The following is a 22,185-nucleotide window of genomic DNA, read 5'->3' as shown; positions in this document are numbered from 1 at the left end:
TATCAGGCTTCTGTACAGTCCTTCCATAAACTGGGGCACCTGTCCCTATTCAATTCTACCCCATTGTGGACTTTGGACTTTGGCTCTGGAGCTGTTGAGCTACAATGCTGAGAACTATATTCTCCACTCTGTGTCTACCCCTTTGCTCCACCTATTACACTTGAGTTTGACTTGATTGTGTCTATGTATGGTATTATCTGATCTGATTGGATATGATGCAAAATAAAGCTTTTCATTGGACCTTGCTACATGTGATAATAATAATCCTAAACCTAATACCTACATACTTAGTTGCAACAAATTGGAAATATGTTTCTACTTTTCCTGCCATGATATCCAGGACATTACCTTTGTACTGTCTTGGTCGTTCTGTAGCTCTGATACGCTGCCATTTTATTCTGCACACAGTCATTTTCCTCTTCATAATGAAGATCTCCAATCCATGACCTGGGTGCGATGGATAGTTTCATCTCGTTTTCTTTTGGTCTCTGAAGAACAGACAATTAAACATGAAGTCCATGAATTCATTCATTCATTAATCAATCTGATTCATTTTTTAATTCACAAATGTTATGCTTGTCTTCGTAGGTCAGGGCATTGAGTATAAGAGTCAGGAAGTCATGAAGCCGCTCTATTGGACTTTGTGTGCAGGAAGGAACTGCAGATGCTGGTTTAAACCGAAGACAGACGCAAAATGCTGGAGTAACTCAGCGGGACAGGCAGCATCTCTGGAGAGAAGGAAGGGGTGACGTTTCGGGTCAAGACCCTTCTTCAGTCTTCAGACTGAAAAGGATATTGACCCTAAACATCATCCCTTCCTTCTCCCCAGTAATGCTGCCTGTCCCGCTGAGTTACTCCAGCATTTTGTGTCTGTCTATAGGACTTTAGTCAGGCTGCATTTGGAGTATTGCTTGCAGTTCTGGTTGCCTCATTACAGAAGGAAGTGGAGGCTTGATGGGTTCAGAGGGGTTTACCACAACTAGTGACGCATTAAGGATAGGTTGGATAGACGTTGGTTCCTTCTCTGCAATGCCGGATGTTTTGGTTGTGGGACATGATAGAAAAGAAGTAATCGTAAATGTTGAATAGTAGACATGTTGTAGGATGGAAATAGCAATGACGAGAGGTGATAGCTTTATAGACATAGACAATAGGTGCAGGAGTAGGCCATTTGGCCCTTCGAGCCAGCATTCGCCATTCAATGGATCATGGCTGATTCATCCCAAAATCAGTACCCGCCTGCCTTCTCCCCATATCCCCTGACTCCGCTATTTTTAAGAGCCCTGTCTAGCTCTCTCTTGAAAACATCCAGAGAACCTGCCTCCACCGCCCTCTGAGGCAAAGAATTCCACAGACTCACCACTCTCTGTGAGAAAAAGCGTTTCCTCGTCTCCGTTCTAAATGGCTTACTCCTTATTCTTAAACTGTGGCCCTGGTTCTGGACTCCCCCAACATCGGGAACATGTTTCCTGCCTCTAGCGTGTCCAAGCCACGTATAGGTGTGTGGAACTCTGCTAGTTATTCCTCTCCCCACATCAACATCGCACACCATTGGATCAGACACTGGGTAAAGCTCTCTTTATTTAGATAAACTAGAGTTCAGTGGCATACACAGAGCTGCACTTTGTCCATCTGGCTGATTCAAACCATTGCTTGTGGTAAGATCGATCAAGTTCATCTATTAATGGTAAATCATTGCCGGGTGATTAGCTAATGGGAACTTGTTTACAAGTTCAAGTTTGGGCAGCAGGGTGGCACAGCGGTAGAGTTGCTGCTTTACAGTGCCAGAGAGCCGGGTTCGATCCTGACTACGGCTGTCTGTGAGTTTGTAGGTTCTCCCCGTGACCGCGTGAATTTTCCCCGGGTGCTCCAGTTCCCTCCCACATTCCAAAGATATGCAGGTTTGCATAGATTGGCTCCAGTGTGTCGGAGAGTCCGAGTGTATGGGGATCGCTGGTTGGTGTTAACTCGGTGGGCCGAAGGCCTGATTACGTGCTGTATCTCTAAACTAAAGTAAAGTCAAAGAGTCATCTAACACGGAAACAGGCCCTTCAGCCCAACTAGTCCAATTAGCCATCTTGGTCAGCATGGGCAATTTGGCTGAAGGGCCTGTTCCCGTACTACATGACTCAGTGACTCGATTTTTTCCCCTTACCTTTTCAATCTCCACCTTCCATCTCTCTTTTTCCATTTTCTCCTGGTCCAATCTCTCTCCTTCTTCTCTCAGATACTTCAATCGTTGTCTGTCCTCCATCTGAGCTCTCTCCACCTCCTCCTTTTCCTTTAGCTTCCGCTCACACTGACGGCTCTCTTCCTCCTGCTCCTGTTTCCTCTGGCGCATCCTGCTCTCCTCCTCCATCTGCCACGTCTTCAGTTTGCCCATCCCTGCCTCCTCTTGGTCCTCCTGCTCCCTTCTCTCTCTCACGGTGAAGCTGAGTCCCACGGTGGAGTCGGTGACGTGACCTTCCTCCGACAATCCCTGCTCCTCCCTCCGTTTCTGCCGACGCTCTTCTCTTCTCTGAGTCCAGTCGCTGAAGCCCTCATCCTCATCCAGGGCAGAATTGGTCGACTTGCAGTTCAAATCATATCTGTGATCAACCAAGAAGAAAAAACAATTAATTAATAAACTCTTATTTATTAACGCAGAACACAAAGTACTGGAGTAACTCAGCACAGTTAAGCAGCATTCCTGGGAAATTATGGATAGGTGATGTTTCGGGTTGGGACCCTTCTTCAGACTGGAAAACATGTATAGGTGATGTTTTGGGTTGTGAACCTTCTTCGGATTGAAGAATGGTCCTGAGCCAAAATGTCACATATCCAAGTTGTCCAGGGATGCTGCCTGACCTGCTGTTATTCCAGCATTTTATGTCTTTCCTTGGGAAACCAGCATCTGCAGTTCCTTGCTTTAACTTAATGCTGATAATACTTAATAACTTATTTTACTTAAAGAAGTTATCCTTGCTCTCTGTTTGCTGAATTTCATCCACACTAATGCAATATTCTAATCGCCTGAGCCAGTGTTTTATGTAACAAACCTTTACGTGGTGCCAGAAGTGGTTGCTTAATCTTGCAAGGCATCCACAGAGACCCACTTTGACAAAATACAGCAGTAACATACCCTGTGTCACTGTCGAAATGACTGTTTACTGGAAATAGCCCATAAGCTAGGGTACATCTACCCCATTGTAAACATTGCACTTTGTCTATGGAACTGATGTGCTACAATATGGAAAACTATATTCTGCAATCTGTATCTTCCCCGTTGCCCCACCTATTGTACTTGAGTTTGACTTGGTTGTATTGATGGTATTATCTGATCTGTGTGGATAGCATGCAAATCACTATACCTTGGTACACGTGACAATATTAAACCTAAGCCTTTTCCTCCTGAATTTGTGGTGCCACTATCATACTGCAACTAAAGGAAGTTGTTCTCCAAAGAAGTTAGGTTGCACCAACTGCAGTCTCTGAAGGTCACCAATGGACTAAAGCCATGCTGAACGACCACGGACCCGGCACTTCCCAAAAACATTTGTAACGGTGTGTACAAAAAATACTCATCCTGCTTTTAATTAGGTTGCCGATTTCTTGCCAACAAAAAGCTTGGCTCAGAAAGAAAGTTAACATTAACAGTGCGGTTTCCTCTATTGTGTAGTTTAATGTCTTTCTTCAACTGCCTGGACAGTAATACGAGTCAACTCACTGCAGCCACTGTGTTCTTTGTAAAGCAGATTCATTGAAACAAGATGTATTGCTAATTCCTTGCATAATCTTTCATCGCAGATTGGGAAGCTGCCACAACATTTTATGCGGCATCAACGTTTTGTAAACTGAGATCACACGTTAGGTCTCAGTCAAACTCAACCATCCCGAGAGCGTTGTACATTCAAAGGGCTTTGTGAATACTCGCATTCACTTCTGGCTCTCTGTACCTTTCAGTAAATGTAATTCTACCGTAGGTCGTACAGTTATGTCGCTTTCCAGGAACTATCACAACATTTCGACTGTAGAGTAGCTCGTGTTTTGTCAAATGCAAAGCTGACGTGTGTTGGAGCATGCTCCTATGGAAGCCGGGAGCTCTCCGGGATCAGGCCCGAACAGCCTCTGCACTATCCATCCAGGCAAGCTGGCTACAATCTCTCCTTCACAAAGATGTGTTCCTTGCTACACTCCGGAGTGATACACTCAACACACTCACATATAATACTCAATACACTCCCGATTACTATACTCAATCCACTCACGAGTAATACTCAATCCACTCACGAGTAATACTCAATCCACTCACAATTAATACTCTATCCACTCATGGTTAATACTTAATACACTCTATGCACTCACAATTAGCACATTCAATACACTCCCAATTAATACACTGGATACATTCCTAATTAATACACCCAATATTCTCGGGATTAATACACCCAATACATTCACGATGAATACACTTAATACACTCACGGTTGTGCAGCAAACCCTGCTCTATGACTGCTCTGGGCCTGCGCTCACTGGGGTTCAGAAGGATTAGGGGGAGAGGGGGTATCTCAGTGAAACCTACCCAGTAATGAAAGGCCTGAATAGAGTGGATATGGAGAGAATGGTTCCAGTGGTTGGAGAGTCTAGGATCAGAGGGCACACCCTCAGAATAAAAGGATGTACCTTTAGAATGGAGATGAGGAGCAATTCCTTTAGCTAGAGGGTGGTGAATCTGTGGAATTTAATGCCACAGATGGATTGAAGTAGAAAACAGGTGGAACATAACATTCCAAAATTGCTTCCAGGTAACATCTAGTTAAAAAATGATATTCTCGTGATATTCTTTCTCATTTCCATTCTATCCTCTGGCTTAAACAGCAAAGAAGTCAGCAAAACATTCTGTTGTATAAAATGGCTGCTAGATATTTGTAAATCACATTTGTTGTGTAAATGGAACAGCAATTTCAATATAGTGACTGATTGGCATTCAAGTTGAGGTTTAGACTCCCAATGGAGCGACACAATGGCGCAGCGGGTAGAGCTGCTGCCTCACAGCGCCAAAGACCCAGGTTCGATCCTGACCCCGGGTGCTGTCGGTGTAACATTATGAGGCTGTTAGATAGGCACATGGAAATGCAGGGAATGGAGGGATATGGAGCAAGTGCAGGCAGCGGAGATTAGTTTAACTTGGCATCATGTTCAGCACGGTCATTGTGTGTCAAACATCCTGTTCCTGTGCTGTGCTGGGATGGCAGGACTTTCATATGAAGAAAGACGGGATAGACTCGGCTTGTACACGCTAGAATTCAGAAGATTGAGGGGGGATCTGATAGAAACTTACAAAATTCTTAAGGGGTTGGACAGGCAAGATGTAGGAAGATTATTCCCGACGTTGGGGAAGTCCAGAACTAGGGGTCACAGTTTAAGGATAAGAGGGAAGTATTTTAGGACCGAGATGAGAAAATCATTTTTTACACAGAGACTGGTGAATCTGTGGAATTCTCTGCCACAGAAGGTAGTTGAGGCCAGTTCATTGGCTATATTTAAGAGGGAGTTAGATGTGGCCCTTGTGGCTAAAGGGATCAGGGGGTATGGAGAGAAGGCAGGGATAGGATACTCAGTTGGATGATCAGCCATGATCATATCGAATGGCGGTGCAGGCTCGAAGGGCCGAATGGCCTACTCCTGCACCTATTTTCTATGTTTCTATGTACTGCTCTATGTTATATGTTACACACCAGGCTCAGTAAATGCAGATCCCACAGACAAAAATCATGAATCTTTAAACTTCCATAAGGTGAACAAGCAGCAGTAAAGTTCAGTGGCCCCATCTCACAATCTGACCACATTGGTCTTGTGCGCACTATTTAGCGGATGTAGGTTTGGAGATCCAGTATGGGAATAGGCCTGTCAGCCCACCCTGGCCCACGGCGACCATCGATCACCTGCTCACACTAGAAACCCTTCTTCAGACGTTTCGACCCGAAACGTTGCCTATTTCCTTCGCTCCATAGATGCTGCCTCACCCGCTGAGTTTCTCCAGCATTTTTGTCTACCTTCGATTTTCCAGCATCTGCAGTTCCTTCTTAAACACTAGATCGATGCTATCCCACTTTATCATCCATTCCTTACACACCTGGGACAATTTACAGAGGCCAGTTAAGCTACAAACCGCACACCTTTGGGATGTGGGAGGAAACCGGAGGAAAATCACGGGGAGATCGTGCACACTCCGGACAGACAGAACACTGAGGTAAATTGGTCCAGACCCGAAACAATGCATGTATTGAAAATTGACACAAAATGCTGGTGCAACTTAGTCTGAAGAAGGTCCCTGACCAAAACATGGCCTATCCTTGTTCTCCAGAGATGCTGCCTGAGTCGCTGAGTTACTCCGTCCCATTGTGTCTTCTATTTGTGTCATAATGTCTATCAGTGTGTTAACTAGATCTCAGAGTTGCCAGAGAGGTTTTATAAACCATGCATGGTGATGGACCTACTGGTTTTTCTTGGTCGTTCGGTGGCTTTCAAACGCAGGCGTGGATGGGGTGCTGCCGGCGTAAGACCCATTCTCATCATCGTCATAGCGACGCGTTTCACGCGCCCGTCTCCGGCGCTCCCGAGCTATCTCCTCCTCATCTTCTATGCTCCGCTGTGCAGTCAACCTGTCGGAAAAGTGCAACATAAAATTACACCAGCCTCCTCACAGCGGCCGGCAATTAATTTAGTTAGCGATGATAATTAATGCTATCTAAATAGTATTTCGATATTTACAGAAGGTCTAAATAAATATCTAAGATCTAAGATATTTATCTCAGATAAACAAGACATATATATATATATGTGTGTGTGTGTGTGTGTGTGTGTGTGTGTGTGTGTGTGTGTGTGTGTGTGTGTGTGTGTGTGTGTGTGTGTGTGTGTGTGTGTGTGTGTCTGTATATATGTGTGTGTATGTGATCTGGACGATGGTGTGGTAAATTGGATTAGTAAGTATGCAGATGATACTAAGATAGGTGGGGTTGCGGGTAATGAAGTAGAGTTTCAAAGTCTACAGAGAGATTTATGCCAGTTTGAAGAGTGGGCTGAAAGATGGCAGATGGAGTTTAATGCTGATAAGTGTGAGGTGCTACATCTTGGCAGGACAAATCAAAATAGGACGTACATGGTAAATGGTAGGGAATTGAAGAATGTAGGTGAACAGAGGGATCTGGGAATAACTGTGCACAGTTCCCTGAAAGTGGAATCTCATGTAGATAGGGTGGTAAAGAAAGCTTTTGGTGTGCTGGCCTTTATAAATCAGAGCATTGAGTATAGAAGTTGGGATGTAATGTTAAAATTGTACAAGGCATTGGTGAGGCCAATTCTGGAGTATGGTGTACAATTTTGGTCGCCTAATTATAGGAAGGATGTCAACAAAATAGAGAGAGTACAGAGGAGATTTACTAGAATGTTGCCTGGGTTTCAGCAACTAAGTTACAGAGAAAGGTTGAACAAGTTAGGGCTTTATTCTTTGGAGCGCAGAAGGTTAAGGGGGGACTTGATAGAGGTTTTTAAAATGATGAGAGGGATAGACAGAGTTGACGTGGAAAAGCTTTTCCCACTGAGAGTAGGGAAGATTCAAACAAGGGGACATGACGAGAATTAAGGGACTGAAGTTTAGGGGTAACATGAGGGGGAACTTCTTTACTCAGAGAGTGGTAGCTGTGTGGAATGAGCTTCCAGTGAAGGTGGTGGAGGCAGTTTCGTTTTTATCATTTAAAAATAAATTGGATAGTTATATGGATGGGAAAGGAATGGAGGGTTATGGTCTGAGCGCAGGTATATGGGACTAGGGGAGATTATGTGTTCGGCACGGACTAGAAGGGTCGAGATGGCCTGTTTCCGTGCTGTAATTGTTATATGGTTATATGGTTATATGGTTATATGCATAGCACAAGAACAGGCCCACAATGCAGAGAATGGTGGGTATACGGAACAAGTTGCCAGAGGAGGTTGTTGGTTTAGTTCAGTTCCGAGATACAGCATGGAAATAGGCCCTTCGGCCCACCGAGTCCACGCCAACTAAAGATCACCCATTCGCACTAGTTCTATCCTACACACTGGGGACAATTTACAGAAGCCAATTAACCTACAAACCCGCATGTCTTTGGGATGTGGAAGGAAACTGTAACGCCCAGAGGAAACCCGCGCGGTCACAGGGAGAACATGAAAATTCTGTACAGACAGCACCCGTAGTCAGGATCGAACCCGGGACTCTGGCGCTGTAAGGCAGAAACTCTATTGCTATGCCACTGAGGCAGGCACTATAACAACTTTTAAAAGATACTTGGATAGTTACACGGATAGGAAAGGTTTAGAAGGTTCAAATTCAAGTTCAAGTGAATTTATTGTCATGTGTCCCTGATAGGACAATGAAATTCTTGCTTTGCTTCAGCACACAGAACATAGTAGGCATTTACTACAAAACAGATCAGTGTGTCTATATACCATAATATAAATATATACACACATGAATAAATAAACTGATAAAGTGCAAATAACAGATAATTGGTTATTAATAATCAGAGTTTTGTCCGAGCCTGGTTTAATAGCCTGATGGCTGTGTTAGGGTCCAAATGCAGGTAAATGGGAGCAGTTCAATGGGAATCAAGGACAAGTTGAGCCAAAGGGCCTGTTCCTGTGCTGCATGACTATGACTCTGTGTCATATGTCAATAGACTTCTCCTTATCAGAACGTGACCATGATAAAAACACAAAGTGCTGGAGAAACTCAACAGGTCAGGCACCATCTGTGTGTGCGGGGCAATGGACCGACGACTTTGCGGATTGAGATTGAAGAAGGGTCCCGGGCTGAAACTTTATCTTTCCATTCCCTCCACAGATGCTGTGTTCCTCCGGCACTTTGTGTTTTGCTCAAGACTCCGGCACCTGCAGTTCCTCGATCTTCCTGGCACCATAATGAAGATGGGATACAATTGTTTTGCAGCTCGTGAATGTCTTTGCTTGGGAACAGGTGAATGAACCTTTCACAAGGGGTTCCTCACATTCCTACGAAACCTTTGGCAGAGAATCAGAGAAACCACACAGAAACACTGTGTACCTCTTCTCATACTGGATTTGCAATTCATCTGCCAAGCTTTCAACACAGGTTCCTGGGGAGGATGGAAGTGCATACAGTCTCCTTCAGTGCAAGATTAATTTCAGAAAGAGACCACATTCAAAATGGCTTCATCAGATGAGGAAATTGGCTCCACATCATTTCACTGAAATAAACCAGCCAAGCCCAACAGTTTAGATTACGAACAGACATGTGTATTTGGGGAAAATAATTCTCTGTATTCACTTAAGCACTACAAACAATGTGTATCTTTGGAACATCAAGGATTAACTTAATCTAATCAAGACCACCGAGATGAGACTCCACTAGTGCCATCAACATGCAATTGTGTGTAAATTCTTGTTTGTAGCTTGGAGCGGCACGGTGGCGCAGCAATAGAGTTGCTGCCTCATAGCGTCAGAGACCCAGGTTCGATCCCGACGACGGGTGCTGTCCGTACGGAGTTCGTACATTCTCCCTGTAACTGCATGGAGTTTCCTCTCACACTCTAAAGACATTCCATTTCTGCTGACTGGACAGCACGCAACAAAAACACTTTGATTATACTAAACTAATCAAATGTAACGGTGCCAGAGTGTGGCAACTCTCTGCGTGTTGGTCTCAGAAGAGGATCTGCTATCAATCATTTCAATCATCCTACTCTTTGATATCTTTATTAATGTTTATCCTGTATCTGTATCTTTTGGATGGCTTGATTGTGTTCATATACAGTCTTATCTTTGACTGGATACCATCCTGACAAAAGTGTTTCACTGCACCTTGGTACATGTGCCAAAAATAAACTAAACTAGTTTTAATAGGAACACGAGGGGCAACTTTTTTTTACACAAAGGGTTATGGGTGTATGAAATGAGCTGCCAATTGAGGCAGGGACTATCACAACGTTTAAGAAACATTTAGACAGGTACATGGATAGGATAGGTTTAGAGGGGTATGGGCCAAACGCAGGCAGGTGAGACTAGTGTAGAAGAAGCATGTGGGTCGGCATGGGCAAGTTGGGCCGAAGGGCCCGTTTCCATGCTGTAAGACTATGACTCGAAACTAGTGAAGATGAAGGATGTTTAAAGGAAAGCTGGATTTGCCTGCAGAGGAAGTTGGTAACTGGGCTGTAAGACACATTAACGTGTTAACACTTGAAATGTTGGCCTCTCTGTTGTTACTTTGAGACAGGAGCCTCACGGTGAACAAATCCTGAACAAACAGCAGCTCAACAGGTTTCACATTTCATGTCTCTTCTATCCGTGTCTCCTTATCTCACACTTTCTATCTTTTCATCTCTGGCCTTTGTCCAACTATCTGCCTATCAACCTCCCCGCCCCTCACCTGTACCCACCTATCACTTATCACTGAACCACCCTAACACCAAGTGAACAGCGGTCTTGAGCTACTATCTACCTCACTGGAGACTTTCGGGCTATCTTTAATTGGACTTTACTGGACTTTAACTTGCACTAAACTCTATTCCCTTTATTATGTATCTGTACACTATGGATGGCTCAATTGTAATCATGTAAATTCTTTCCACTGACTGGTTAGCCCGCAACAAAAAGCTTTTCACTGTACTTTGGTACGAGTGACAATAAACTAAACTAAACTAAACAAAACACTTGCCAGGCTTAGTTCCAAACCCACCTCTTTTCTAGCTTCCACCCCAATATTACAATCTGCCTGAAGAAGGGACCCAGAATGTCATGTATCCTTGGTCTCCAGAGATGCTGCCTGACCCGCTGAGTTACTCCAGCACTTGTGTCCTTTTGCGTAAACCAGCATCTGCAGTTCCTTGTAGCTTCATTCTAAACCCCCCTTGCCTGTATGTTATCCTGGAGATTTCAAACATAGTTTAAAATGCATTTTCCGACACAAATAATGCAAAGGATTCACAGATCAATATTTTCTTGGCTACCTTTTTACTTTTGTACAGGCTAGATGGAATTTTGCGGTTTGGTAGCAATTCGGTGAATGCGCACAGGAGACAGATTCCTTTGGTACAAAGTAATCAGTTACTTATAATAGTAAACATTCAGAAACAGTAAAGAGCTTGTCATCACACCATTGTGGCAGAATTAACTTCCAGCAACACCACGCACACAATGGCAAGAATGGGAAGGCTCCTCATCTTTCATTCCATCTCAAATAACAATGAGGACCTTTCAAAGGAGATTTCAGCGTGGAATCAGGCACTTCGGCCCACCGAGCCCGCACCGACTAGCGATCCACCCCAGCGTACACTAGCACTATCCTACACACTAGGGACAATTTACAATTTTACCGAAGCCGATTAACCTACTAACCTGCACGTGGATATGTTTTATTTAATTTAGTTTAGTTTAGTTTAGAGATACAGCTTGGGAACAGGCCCTTTGACCCACCAAGTACACACGTCACCTGTTTACTTTCTCTAGAGGTGCTGCCTGACCCATTGAGTTACTCCAGCATTTTGTGTCTGCCTTACATGCAAATCTATTCACATTCGAGTCATTGCATTTCTTAAAATGACCTCATTTCTTTGGACCTTGTATTGGTATAAATATGGTAACGGCAGATGGCACAATGGGCTAAGTGTTCGGCTGGCGACCGGAAGGTGGCCGGTTCGAATCCCGCTTGGAGTGCATACTGTCGTTGTGTCCTTGGGCAAGACACTTCACCCACCTTTGCCTGTGTGTGAATGTGTGTGAGTGATTGGTGGTGGTCGGAGGGGCCGTAGGCGCAGAATGGCAGCCACGCTTCCGCCAGTCTGCCCCAGGGCAGCTGTGGCTACAGAAGTAGCTTACCTCCACCGAGTGTGACTGAGGAGTGAATGAATAATGCGATGTAAAGCGCCTTGAGTATTAGAAAGGCGCTATATAAATCCCATCCATTATTATTATTATTATCTCCTTTGGTGGTGCAGATGCATAGCCTTGGCCAGAGATAAACTGAAAGAAATGGCAGTTCACACCTCAGTGCCAATATGTAGAATAGTTTCCCTCAAATACACGCTATCTGATTTTTGGAGTGATACAAGTCATGGCCAGCATGCGGTGACAGAGGTAGAAAGAGGTGGAGGAGTTAGTTAGTGACACTGAATGGCTCAGTTTTTATTAACTTCATGACCTTAACAGCTGTCAGGAAATTCCACGATGTATTAGTAATATGAGATTCGTCATTTGGTGTTGCCAACTATTATCACCATAGCATTTGTGACTGAAGTGGTGATTGTTTTCTCAATTAACACTATCTATAAGTATTTGATTATGTGGCTCGGAGAAAGGCTGATTTAACCAGAAAAATAACGCAGGAGACTGCGGCACAAAATGTGGCGGCTTCATAAGTTCGCAAGTCATAGGAACAGTAGTAGGCCATTCGGCCCATCGAGTCTACTCCACCTTTCGATCGTGGCTGATCTTTCTGCCCTTTCAACCCCCTTCTTTTACATTCTCCAATAACGCATGTTCGGCACAGACATTGTGGGCCGAAGGGCCTGTTCCTGTGCTGTATTCTGCGTTCTATCAAGTAGAGTGGTATTGATGTTTATTGTGTCCCCTTGCTGCACAAATGCCCCACTCTTTGGGATCTCCAGAAAGATGCATTCTATTTAAAACAACAATGTATTTCAGTGTAAGTTCGATCTTGGTCAGAAATGTTTCAATCCAACCACCCACATATTGTGATGAGCGTTCATGTCTATTTCTTTAGAGTTTAGGGATTTAGACTTTAGACATACAGGGTGGAAACAGGCCCTTCGGTATAACGAGTCTGCGCCGACCCGTGATCACCCCGTATACCAGCATTATCCTACGCACGAGGGACAATTTATTATTTAGAGAAGCCAATTAACCTACAAAGGTCTTTGGAATGTGGGGGGAAACCAGAGCGCCCGGAAAAATCCCACGTGGTCACAGGGAGAATGTGCAAACTCCATACAGACAGCACCCATAGTCTGCATCAAACCCATGTCTTTGGCGCCGTGAGGCAGCAAGTCTACTGCTGCATCCTTGTGCCGCCCGTCATAATAGTGGATAGAAAGACCACTCTATTCCAGCTTTCTGTACCCACTACTGTAATCAGTCTAAAGAAGGGACCCGACCCGAACCGTCATTGGTCCATTTTCTCCAGAGATGCTGCCTGTCCCGCTGAGTTACTCCAGCAGTTTGTGTCTATCTTCATGCTGCCTGACTCGTTCAGTTACTCCAGCGCTTTGTGTTCGACTCTGGAAAGTTTGTGTCTTGCATCGGGCATCAGTTAACGACCAAACCATTTGGTTTTAATTAAAGCAGGCTGGGGGATAAATGTTGAACAGAACAAAATTGGTCACTTGTGCTCTTCTTTGAAGATTTATGATATTTACCCAATGGAACGGAGAAAGGGATATCAATTTAACACTTTCTTTCACCAATGAGGCCGCCAACACTCATCACTTGATCGACGTGTGTTGGCCTGATTATTATACCTGAGGCCCTTAAGTAGCACCCAGAGACTCATGCATAAAAACAAAAGCTGACAGCTTCCAACTCAGCCATAGCTAGCTAAAGAGAGCATCAAAAAACACCAGGGGGGGTTATTAACGTCAGAACATTGATGGGCTTTGGGTCTTGGCAGATTAGAAGTCCCATGGATATGCAGGAAATAGAGGGATAAGGATCATGTGCAGGCAGATAAGAGTTGGTGTTGGGATAATGTTCAACACAGACATCGTGGGCCGAAGCGCCTGATCGTGTGCTGTACTGTTCGACATTCTATATGACCATTGTGTGCAACACTTGACATCAGAGATATTTCTGCATCAACTGAAGATGCAAAGTTCCTACTCTGGCAGCCTAATGTTTTTTCCAGACTATTTCCCATTACTGGATCAGAAATTTATGAGGATGCTGCTGGGACCTGAGGGCCTGAGCTATAGGGAGAGGTTGGGCAGGCTAGGACATTTTTCTTATGAGTTCAGAAGGATAAGGGGCAATCTTTTCCGTAAGTTTAAAATTATGACGGGAATAGATAAATAGGGTGAATGCACAGAATCTTTTACCGAGGGTAGGAGAATCGAGAACCAGAGAACATAGGTTTACGGTGAGAGGGGAAAGATTTAATAGGAACCTGAGCGGTAACTTTTCACACTGAGGGAGGTGGGTATTCGGAACGACCTGCAAGAGGAGGTAATTAAGGGAGAGATTCCAACAATATTTAAAACACACCTGGACAGGTGCATGGATAGGTAAGGTTTAGAGGGATATGGGCCCAACATGGGCTGGTTGGATTAGCATAGTTGGGGCATTTCGGTCGCCCTGAACGAGTTGGGCCGAAGGGCCCATTTCCATGCTGCACGTCTCTATGACGTCAATACGAATAGACTCTCCATCTCGATGTGATCTGTTCGGGTGGATCATGGATGATATGTAAAACACTCTATCTAAATTCTTTGCTGCATACCGACTGTATTTAAGTCTAATCCCATCACTCGAGTCTCGAAACATTCAGTTGTCCACTGCCTTTGGGAAAAAGTACTTACAATTTTAATTAAATTATTTTATGAACGAATGCATCCAAATTTCATTCCTAGTTGTCTTAACCATTAGTTTTATGTCCAGGTTCCTTGATCACTGGGTGCAGGAGAGGTTTGCCAGAATGATGTCTAGATTAGAGGGTACTAGCTATAAGGAGAGGTTGGACAAACTTGGATTGTTTTTTCAGTGTTTGAGGGGAGACCTGATAGAAGTATATAACATTATGAGACATAGATAGGGTAGACAGTCAGAACATTTTTTCTCCAAAGTGGAATTGTCAAAGACTCTTAGACATAGATTTAAGATGAGAAGGGGTAAAGTTTAAAGGTCATGTGTGAGGCAAGTTTAGTTTTACACAGAGTGGTGGGTGGCTGGAATGCACTGCCAGGGGTGATGGTAGAGGCAGAGATTATAGCAGTGTGTTTTATGAGACATTTGGATAGGCACACGGATATGTAGGGACTGGAGGGATATGGATCGCATGCAGGCAGAGGAGATTAGTTTAACTTGGCATCATGTTCTGCACAGACATTGTGGGCAAAAGTGCCTGACCCTGTGTTGTGCTGTTTTAAGTTTAGCTTAATTTAGGTAAGAGATACAGTGTGGGAACTGGCCCTTGGCCCACCGAGTCTGCGCCAACCAGCAATCCCCGCACACAAGCATCATCCTACACACTAGGGGCAATTTACAATTTTTACCAAAGCCAATTATCCTACAAGCCTGCACAGTACGTCTTTGAAGTGTGGGAGAAGACCGAGGGGAAATCGACTTGGTCACTGGGAGAATGTGCAGACTCCGTGCAGACAGCACTCGTAGTCAGGATCGAATCCTTGTCCCTGGTGCTGTCAGGCAGCAACTCCACCGCTGTGCCACCATGCCGCCCTATCTATTCCTTCAGTTTATTGTGTCAAAGACCTCAACATTTTGGTGCCTACAGCCAAAGGAATGCAAGCCAAGGCTACACAGGCTGCTTCGCTAAGCTTCAGGGTATCTTTCTTCAGATTTATGTTTCAGCTTCCTGAGATAAGGATCAATTGTTTATTTTTCCTTAAGTTAAATACGGCCCCGTGCAATAAATGTTAATGATCTGTGTACAGCAATTCCCCATTGCTCTTCTGCATTAAAGAAAATAGAGAGATGCACATTCACAGATGTAAAAACCTTTAATGATACTCTCCATTGAAGATTAAAGGAGTCCTTCCTGGTGACCTGACTAAAGTTTATACCTCAAATGACAAATCTAAAACAGATTGCGGTAATTATCACACTGTTGTTTAGGGGATTCACTTGTACACAAATAGAAAGGCCTTCTACACTAAAATAGTGGCTGGACTTAAAAAGGCAGTAAAATCCTTTGAAAGATTTAGGACACAGCAGTATAGTTGTTACCTGACAGTGCCAGAGAGCTGGGTTCAAATCTGTCTATGGGTACTGTTTGTATGGAGTTTGTACATTCTCCCCATGACCTGTGTGGGTTTTCTCCGCGATCTCTGGTTTCCTCTCACACTCCAAAGACATACAGGTTTGTAGTTTTATTGTGTTCAAGAAGGAACTGCAGATGCTGGAAAATCGAAGGTACACAAAAATGCTGGAGAAACTCAGCGGGTGCAGCAGCATCTATGGAGCGAAGGAAATAGGCAACGTTTCGGGCCGAAACCTGCCTGAAGTCTGGAGAAAGTCTGAAGAAGGGTTTCGGCCCGAAACGTTGCCCATTTCCTTCGCTCCATAGATGCTGCTGCACCCGCTGAGTTTCTCCAGCATTTTTGTGTACCTTGTAGTTTTATTGGTTTGGTACAATTGTAAATTGTCCCTAGATCTTTCTTCCCTCCACTTGCAATCAGTCTGAAGAATTTCAGTCAATTAGACCTGAAACGCCACCCATTCATGTTCTCCAGAGATACTGCCTGGCCCGCTACATTTATTGAAAGACTTTTAGAGATACAGTGTGGAAACAGGCCCCTCGGTCCACTGAGTCCGCATCGACCAGCGATCACCCCATACATGAGCACTATCCTACACACTAGGGACAATTTATAATCTTTATCAAAGCCAATTAACCTACAAACCTGTACGCCTTTGGAATGTGGGAGGAAACCGGCGCACCAGGAGGAAACCCACGTGGTCACGGGGCGAACATAAAACTCCATACAGACAGCACCCGTAGTCAGGATCAAACCCAGGTCTCTGGCGCTTTAAGGCAGCGACTCCACCGCTGCGCCACCGTGCCCACCTTACTCCTGCACTTTGTGACACACACAAACGTGAGGTACAAACGAGAGTTGGTGTCTGCAACTTAACATAGCGTGATTGCTTTAGCAAGTCTAAACTATCTATCTGATAAAGATAGAAAGTACGCTGCTTATTTTCTGCGCAACAGTAACTGATCATGCGTTCTGTCTTTTTAACAACATTACCATTTGTTGACACACAAGTTAGCAGGTCAGTCTGATTCAGCGAATCTTCACCATGGAACAGACTTGGCTTTCAAAGTAGCCAAGGGGCCAGTGGAAACTGTCACTGTTCCTCTGCAGAAGTTACAGTAACTTTGGGTGTGGAATACGAGTGCGGTGAAATGTTAGGTGCCACAACGTTACCGCTCTTTTTTTGGCAGCTTTGTGATTATCACTATTCCAATATCAGCCTGTGGTCTAAGTTGCCATCTGAAATTCACCAGAAAGGATGCAATAGTTTTTTTTATACGTTGTATACATGAACTAAACATGTTGCAAAGGAAGTTATATCATTGTTGGAAGTTCCAAGAATTGAGAAGTGCTAATTACTGCTAATATAAATCCCGAAAGTGAAAATGAACTATAATACATTTGCCCTATTCCTTCAGATATTTAATTTGTTCTTCACAGCCTTAAAAAATGTTTCAAAAATGCTTAATTTGTGCTTGCGTTGGAAGGAACTGCAGATGCTGGTTTATACCGAAGGTAGACACAAAATGCTGGAGTAACTCAGTAAGTAAGTAAGTTTTATTAATATAGCACGTTTTAAGTCAACTCACATTGACACCAAAGTGCTTTACATAAAAAAGATAGTGGGACTGGCAGCATCTCTGGATAGAAGGAATGGGTGATGATTTGGGTCAAGACCCTTCTTCAGATCTGAAACATTACCCATTCCTTCTTTCCAGAGATGCTGCCTGGCCCGCTGAGTTACTCCAGCATTTTGGCTCTATCTTCGGTTTAATTTGTTCTTGACAATTTTAGGGCCATACAGTGGAGCAGCTATGGAGCTACTGCCTCACAGCGTCAGAGAACTGGCTCGATCCTGACCTCTGGTGCTGTCGGTGTGGAGTTTGCACCTTCTCCCTGTGACTGCGTGGGTTTCCTCCGGGTGCTCCAGTTTCCTCTTGTATCCCAAAGTCGGGCATGTTTGTAGGTTAATTGGCCGTCTGTAAATTGTTCCTAGAGTGTAAGGAGTGGAATAGAAGGTGGGATAACATAGAACGAGTGTGAACGGATGATCGATGGCCAGAGTGGGCTCACTATTCTAAAGGGCCTATTTCCACGCTGTGCCTTTCAATCAATTTCAATTAAATGTGAATTTATGTTAAAAAATCCTTTGAGGTTATTTGTCAATATCATTTATTTTCTTTTGGAATATAAAACCGTACAGCTCAGGTACAGGCCCTAAAGCCCACAAAGTCTACGCTGAACATGATGCCAAGATAAACTAATCTCCTCTGCCTGCATGTGATCCCCTGCCTATCCATGTGCCCACCCAAAAGCCTCTTAATCACTGCAACTTATCTGTCTCCACCACCACCCCAGCAGCACATTCCACGCACCCACCACCCTGTGTAAAAAAACTCCTCCACACATATCCTTAAAACCTCTCCAATACTGTAATTTCTTGCAATCGATAGCCACTATCATGACCCCCCCCCCCTCCGATCCCCTTTCACCCATAAACCTCCCTTCAACTTTACTCTATTCTTTTTTTCTCTTCTCTATTCTTCTCTTATCTTATCTTTTCTCCTTACCTGACACCCTTTAGTCTCCTTTTTAACTCCATCCTTATCATCTACTCCACCCATCTGCCAATTGACCACCCCCCTCACCTGTATCCACCTATCACTCACCAGGCTTTGTCCCACTCCCACATCTCTTCCAGCTTTCTACAATCTACAGGTACCAGCTACAATCAGCCTGAAGAAGAGTCCCGACCTGAAACATCACCTATCCATTCCCTCCACAGATGCTGCCTGACCCGCTGAGTTCTTCCAGCACTTTGCGCTGCACAGTAAATTGCATTTCATTCGCATCTTTGTTTATCATTGTGCTTCCAAAAGCTCTTCTATTGGGCTTTCTGCTCATCCACAGTTTTCCAGGCATTCCATGTGTTGCCTGTCTAATCTTATCATTGTACAGTATATTTGCTGTGCATTTATTGTTCCCGAGCTATTTTTATTATTTGTTTCTCCTATTAATATCATATTTTTTTTTAATTATCTCATTTCCTGACATCCCTTGACATAAACTATTCTTCTTTGTTACATTTATATTTATAGTTTTTCCCCTTCCGGACGATATATTCCCCAATTTTTAATTAATGGCTCTGTTTTACTTTTGACACGGACTAGGTTGCTTTCTCTCTTGCTGTTTTCGCTCTTTAGACTTTAAACATTAGAAATACAGCACAGGAAGTGTCCACGGCGACCAGCAATCATCCCATACTAACATGATCCTACAAAATTAACCTATACAAACTTGTATTTCTTTGGAGTGTGGGAGGAAACCGGAGCACCTGGAGAAAACCCACGCAGTCACAGGGAGAACGTACAAATTCCGTACAGACAGCACTTATAGTTAGGATTGAACCCGGGTCTCTGCCGCTGTAAGGCAGCAACTCTACCGCTGCGCCACCATGCCGCCCTCATTCAACTATACTACGTTAGGAAGGATGCCTTAAGCTGGAAAAATGTTGGAGAGGTTGAGCAGGTAAAGGCTTTATTCCTTGGAGTGCGAAAGGTTCAGGGGTGATCTTATAGAGGTGTATAAGATGCAGAAGATCATGAAGGGAATAGTTTGGATTAATGCACAGAGACTACTGTATTTACAAAAGACACAGAAACATTTAACAGGAGCGCGAGGGGCAATGTTTATTTAATACAAGGGGTGGTAGGTGTATGGAACGAGCTGCTGGCGGAGTTAGTTGAGACAGGTACTATCATAACATGTAAGAAACATTTGGACTGGTACACAGATAGGATAGGTTTAGAAAGATATGGGCCAAACGCAGGTAAGTGGACTGGTGTTGATGGGGCATGATGGTCGGCATGGGCAAGTTGGGACAAAGGGCCAGTTTTACGGCTCTATGAGTCTACAACTCAAAGTGTTGAGGAAAGTGATCGTTGAGTCTACACTTGGTACATATGCTTGGTATGACTTCATTTCTAGTTTCTTAATGCTGTTGTTTATTTCAATTACAACTACGACATTTTCCCATTATTCTTAACATTATATTCCTGGTATATTTAATTACCAGCCTCACAGTTATTGGAACTATATTCTTTTTTTAAGGTGACTCTTCTCAAATTTTCAGCGATCAACCCCAGTTCCTTCCCACGGTTAGAATATTTTGCTAATCCTAGATGATAGCAAGTTCAGAAAAGCTCCAAATCTCTATGGATGCGGACTTCAATGCTGGTATATAACTGCTTGGTACATGTAAAATTATCCAAATGATTCCAGGGATGACATTGTTGTATTTGCATTATTGTATCATCCTTAAAATGATTTCTGTAACAGTCATGGAAAAAGATAACAACATAGTTCAGCATGAAAACTGATTGCAGAAAATAACCTCTCCCTACACCCACTCCCATTTCCCCATTCCCCCCCTCGCTTTTCTGTGCCCTGGACTTGTACCTATTTCCCCCCTCCCCTTCCACCTATATTCCTTCATAATGCTCACCGTTGTGGTTGTATGCACTTGTAACTTCCATTAGTCTGAAGAAATGTCCCGATCAGAAACCAAAGTCGTCTGTCCGTTGCCTCCACAGATGCTGTCTGACCAGCCAAGTTCCTCCAGCACTTTGTATTTTGCTCAAGGTTTCAGCATCTGCAGTTCCCTGTGTAACCATTAGAGGGTAGAACAGTGCAGCACAGGAACAGGCCCTTCAGCCCACAATATCTGTGCTGAACATGATGCCGAGACATCTGCCTGCACTTAATCCATATCTATCAATTCCTTGCTAATCCATGTGCCTATCCAAAGGTTTCTTAAATTGTACACTCCAGAAGAAGGTCCCAACCCAAAAAGTCACATATCTCCAGACTATCTCCAGAGATGCTGCCTGACCTGCTGAGTTACTCCAGCATTTTGTGTCACTTTTGTGCAAACCAGCATCTGCAGTTCCTTGTTTCCAGACAAATGCCAATATGTTTATATTGCTGTGAAGATCTGCTATACAAGTACATTTGAGGGTATGTGTGTGTGTGCGTGCGGTGAAAGGGAGGAGAGACATATTTAAGTATGAACATTCATGACTCAATGTGTACTAACAAAGAGCTAGAGACAAAATGTGTAGGAAGGAACTGCAGGTGCTGGTTTATAACGAAGATAGACACAAAGTGCTGGAGTAACTCGGCAGGTCAAGCAGTATCTCTGGAGAGAAGGAATAGGTGATGTTTTGGTTCAGGACCCTTCTTCAGACTCAATTGCATGAACTGCAGATACTGGTTTTCACCAACAATTGAGATATACAAAAAGACACAAGCCCACTCGGTCACTCCATACAGACAGCACCCGTGTCCAGGATCGAACCCAGGGCTCAGGCGCTGCGCCACTGTGCAGATCTACAGCGGTCCTCCAGCACTTTGTGTCTTCAATTTGAATGATGTCTATGGCTATTCTAGACAATCTCTGCCACTGTCCAGATTAAACCAGTGGCTGTAAACCTCAGCTTTTGCGTCAGCGCCATGTGAAACATCGCAACAAAAAATCAACTTTGCCCAACTTGTCAGTGGGTTGTGGAAATGTTGAACCTTTTATTTTGACGCTATATGCTTGCGTCACACTGTGTCAGAGTTTCAGTGACCCTGCAATTGTATGACATGTTTTGCAACAATGAACCTGGCATGAAAACTTTAAAATCCAAACATGCTATTTCCCTAGTGAAAGAAAGTCAACCTGTATCATTTGGGATTGAGACATGTACAGCGTGCCTCTGCATTTTCAAACCTGCCGAGTTAGATATTTTTGACTCTTTGAATATTTTATTTGTTTCCAGATTCAGGGACAGTTTCTTAAGGGCCTGTCCCACTTGCCGATTTTTTCGGCAACTGCCGGCGTCATTGACGAAAGATTTTGAACATTTCAAAATCCAGCGGCGACAAAAAATTGTTGCGACACTTGAGGAAACACCGCGCGTAAATACGTCATCATGCCGTGTCACGCCGCATCACGCCACGACTATTTCCGTGACCTGATACACCAATCGATAATGCCGACAGTCGCCAAAAAAATTGCCAAGTGGGACAGGCCCTTTACTAGCTGTTATCAGGCAACCGAACTGTCCTCTTACAATTAGAGAACTGTCCTGATCTCTCATCTATCTACCTAATTGGCAACCCTCAGACAATCTTTAATCGGACTTTA

General features: G+C 43.9%; 1 protein-coding gene across 4 annotated transcripts in view; it reads right to left on the bottom strand.

Moving 5' to 3' along the window:
- The window catches only part of LOC116984701 (non-muscle caldesmon-like), a 168,339-nt gene that overhangs the window by 67,171 nt on the left and 78,983 nt on the right, over nucleotides 1-22,185 (bottom strand). For all 4 annotated transcript variants that reach the window (XM_033039017.1, XM_033039016.1, XM_033039014.1 and 1 more), the window contains exons 2-4: nucleotides 6,480-6,644; nucleotides 2,156-2,588; nucleotides 349-488 (exon numbers count right to left, since the gene is read on the bottom strand). In XM_033039017.1, the coding sequence (XP_032894908.1) occupies nucleotides 349-488; nucleotides 2,156-2,588; nucleotides 6,480-6,644 (738 nt within the window). The remainder of the gene's footprint in view (nucleotides 1-348; nucleotides 489-2,155; nucleotides 2,589-6,479; nucleotides 6,645-22,185) is intronic.

The sequence above is a fragment of the Amblyraja radiata genome, chromosome 20, assembly GCF_010909765.2.
Source record: "Amblyraja radiata isolate CabotCenter1 chromosome 20, sAmbRad1.1.pri, whole genome shotgun sequence".
Taxonomy (NCBI): Eukaryota; Metazoa; Chordata; class Chondrichthyes; order Rajiformes; family Rajidae; genus Amblyraja; species Amblyraja radiata.
The sequence above is the reverse complement of the archived record's forward strand: the minus strand, read 5'-3'. Positions and strand labels throughout refer to the sequence as shown.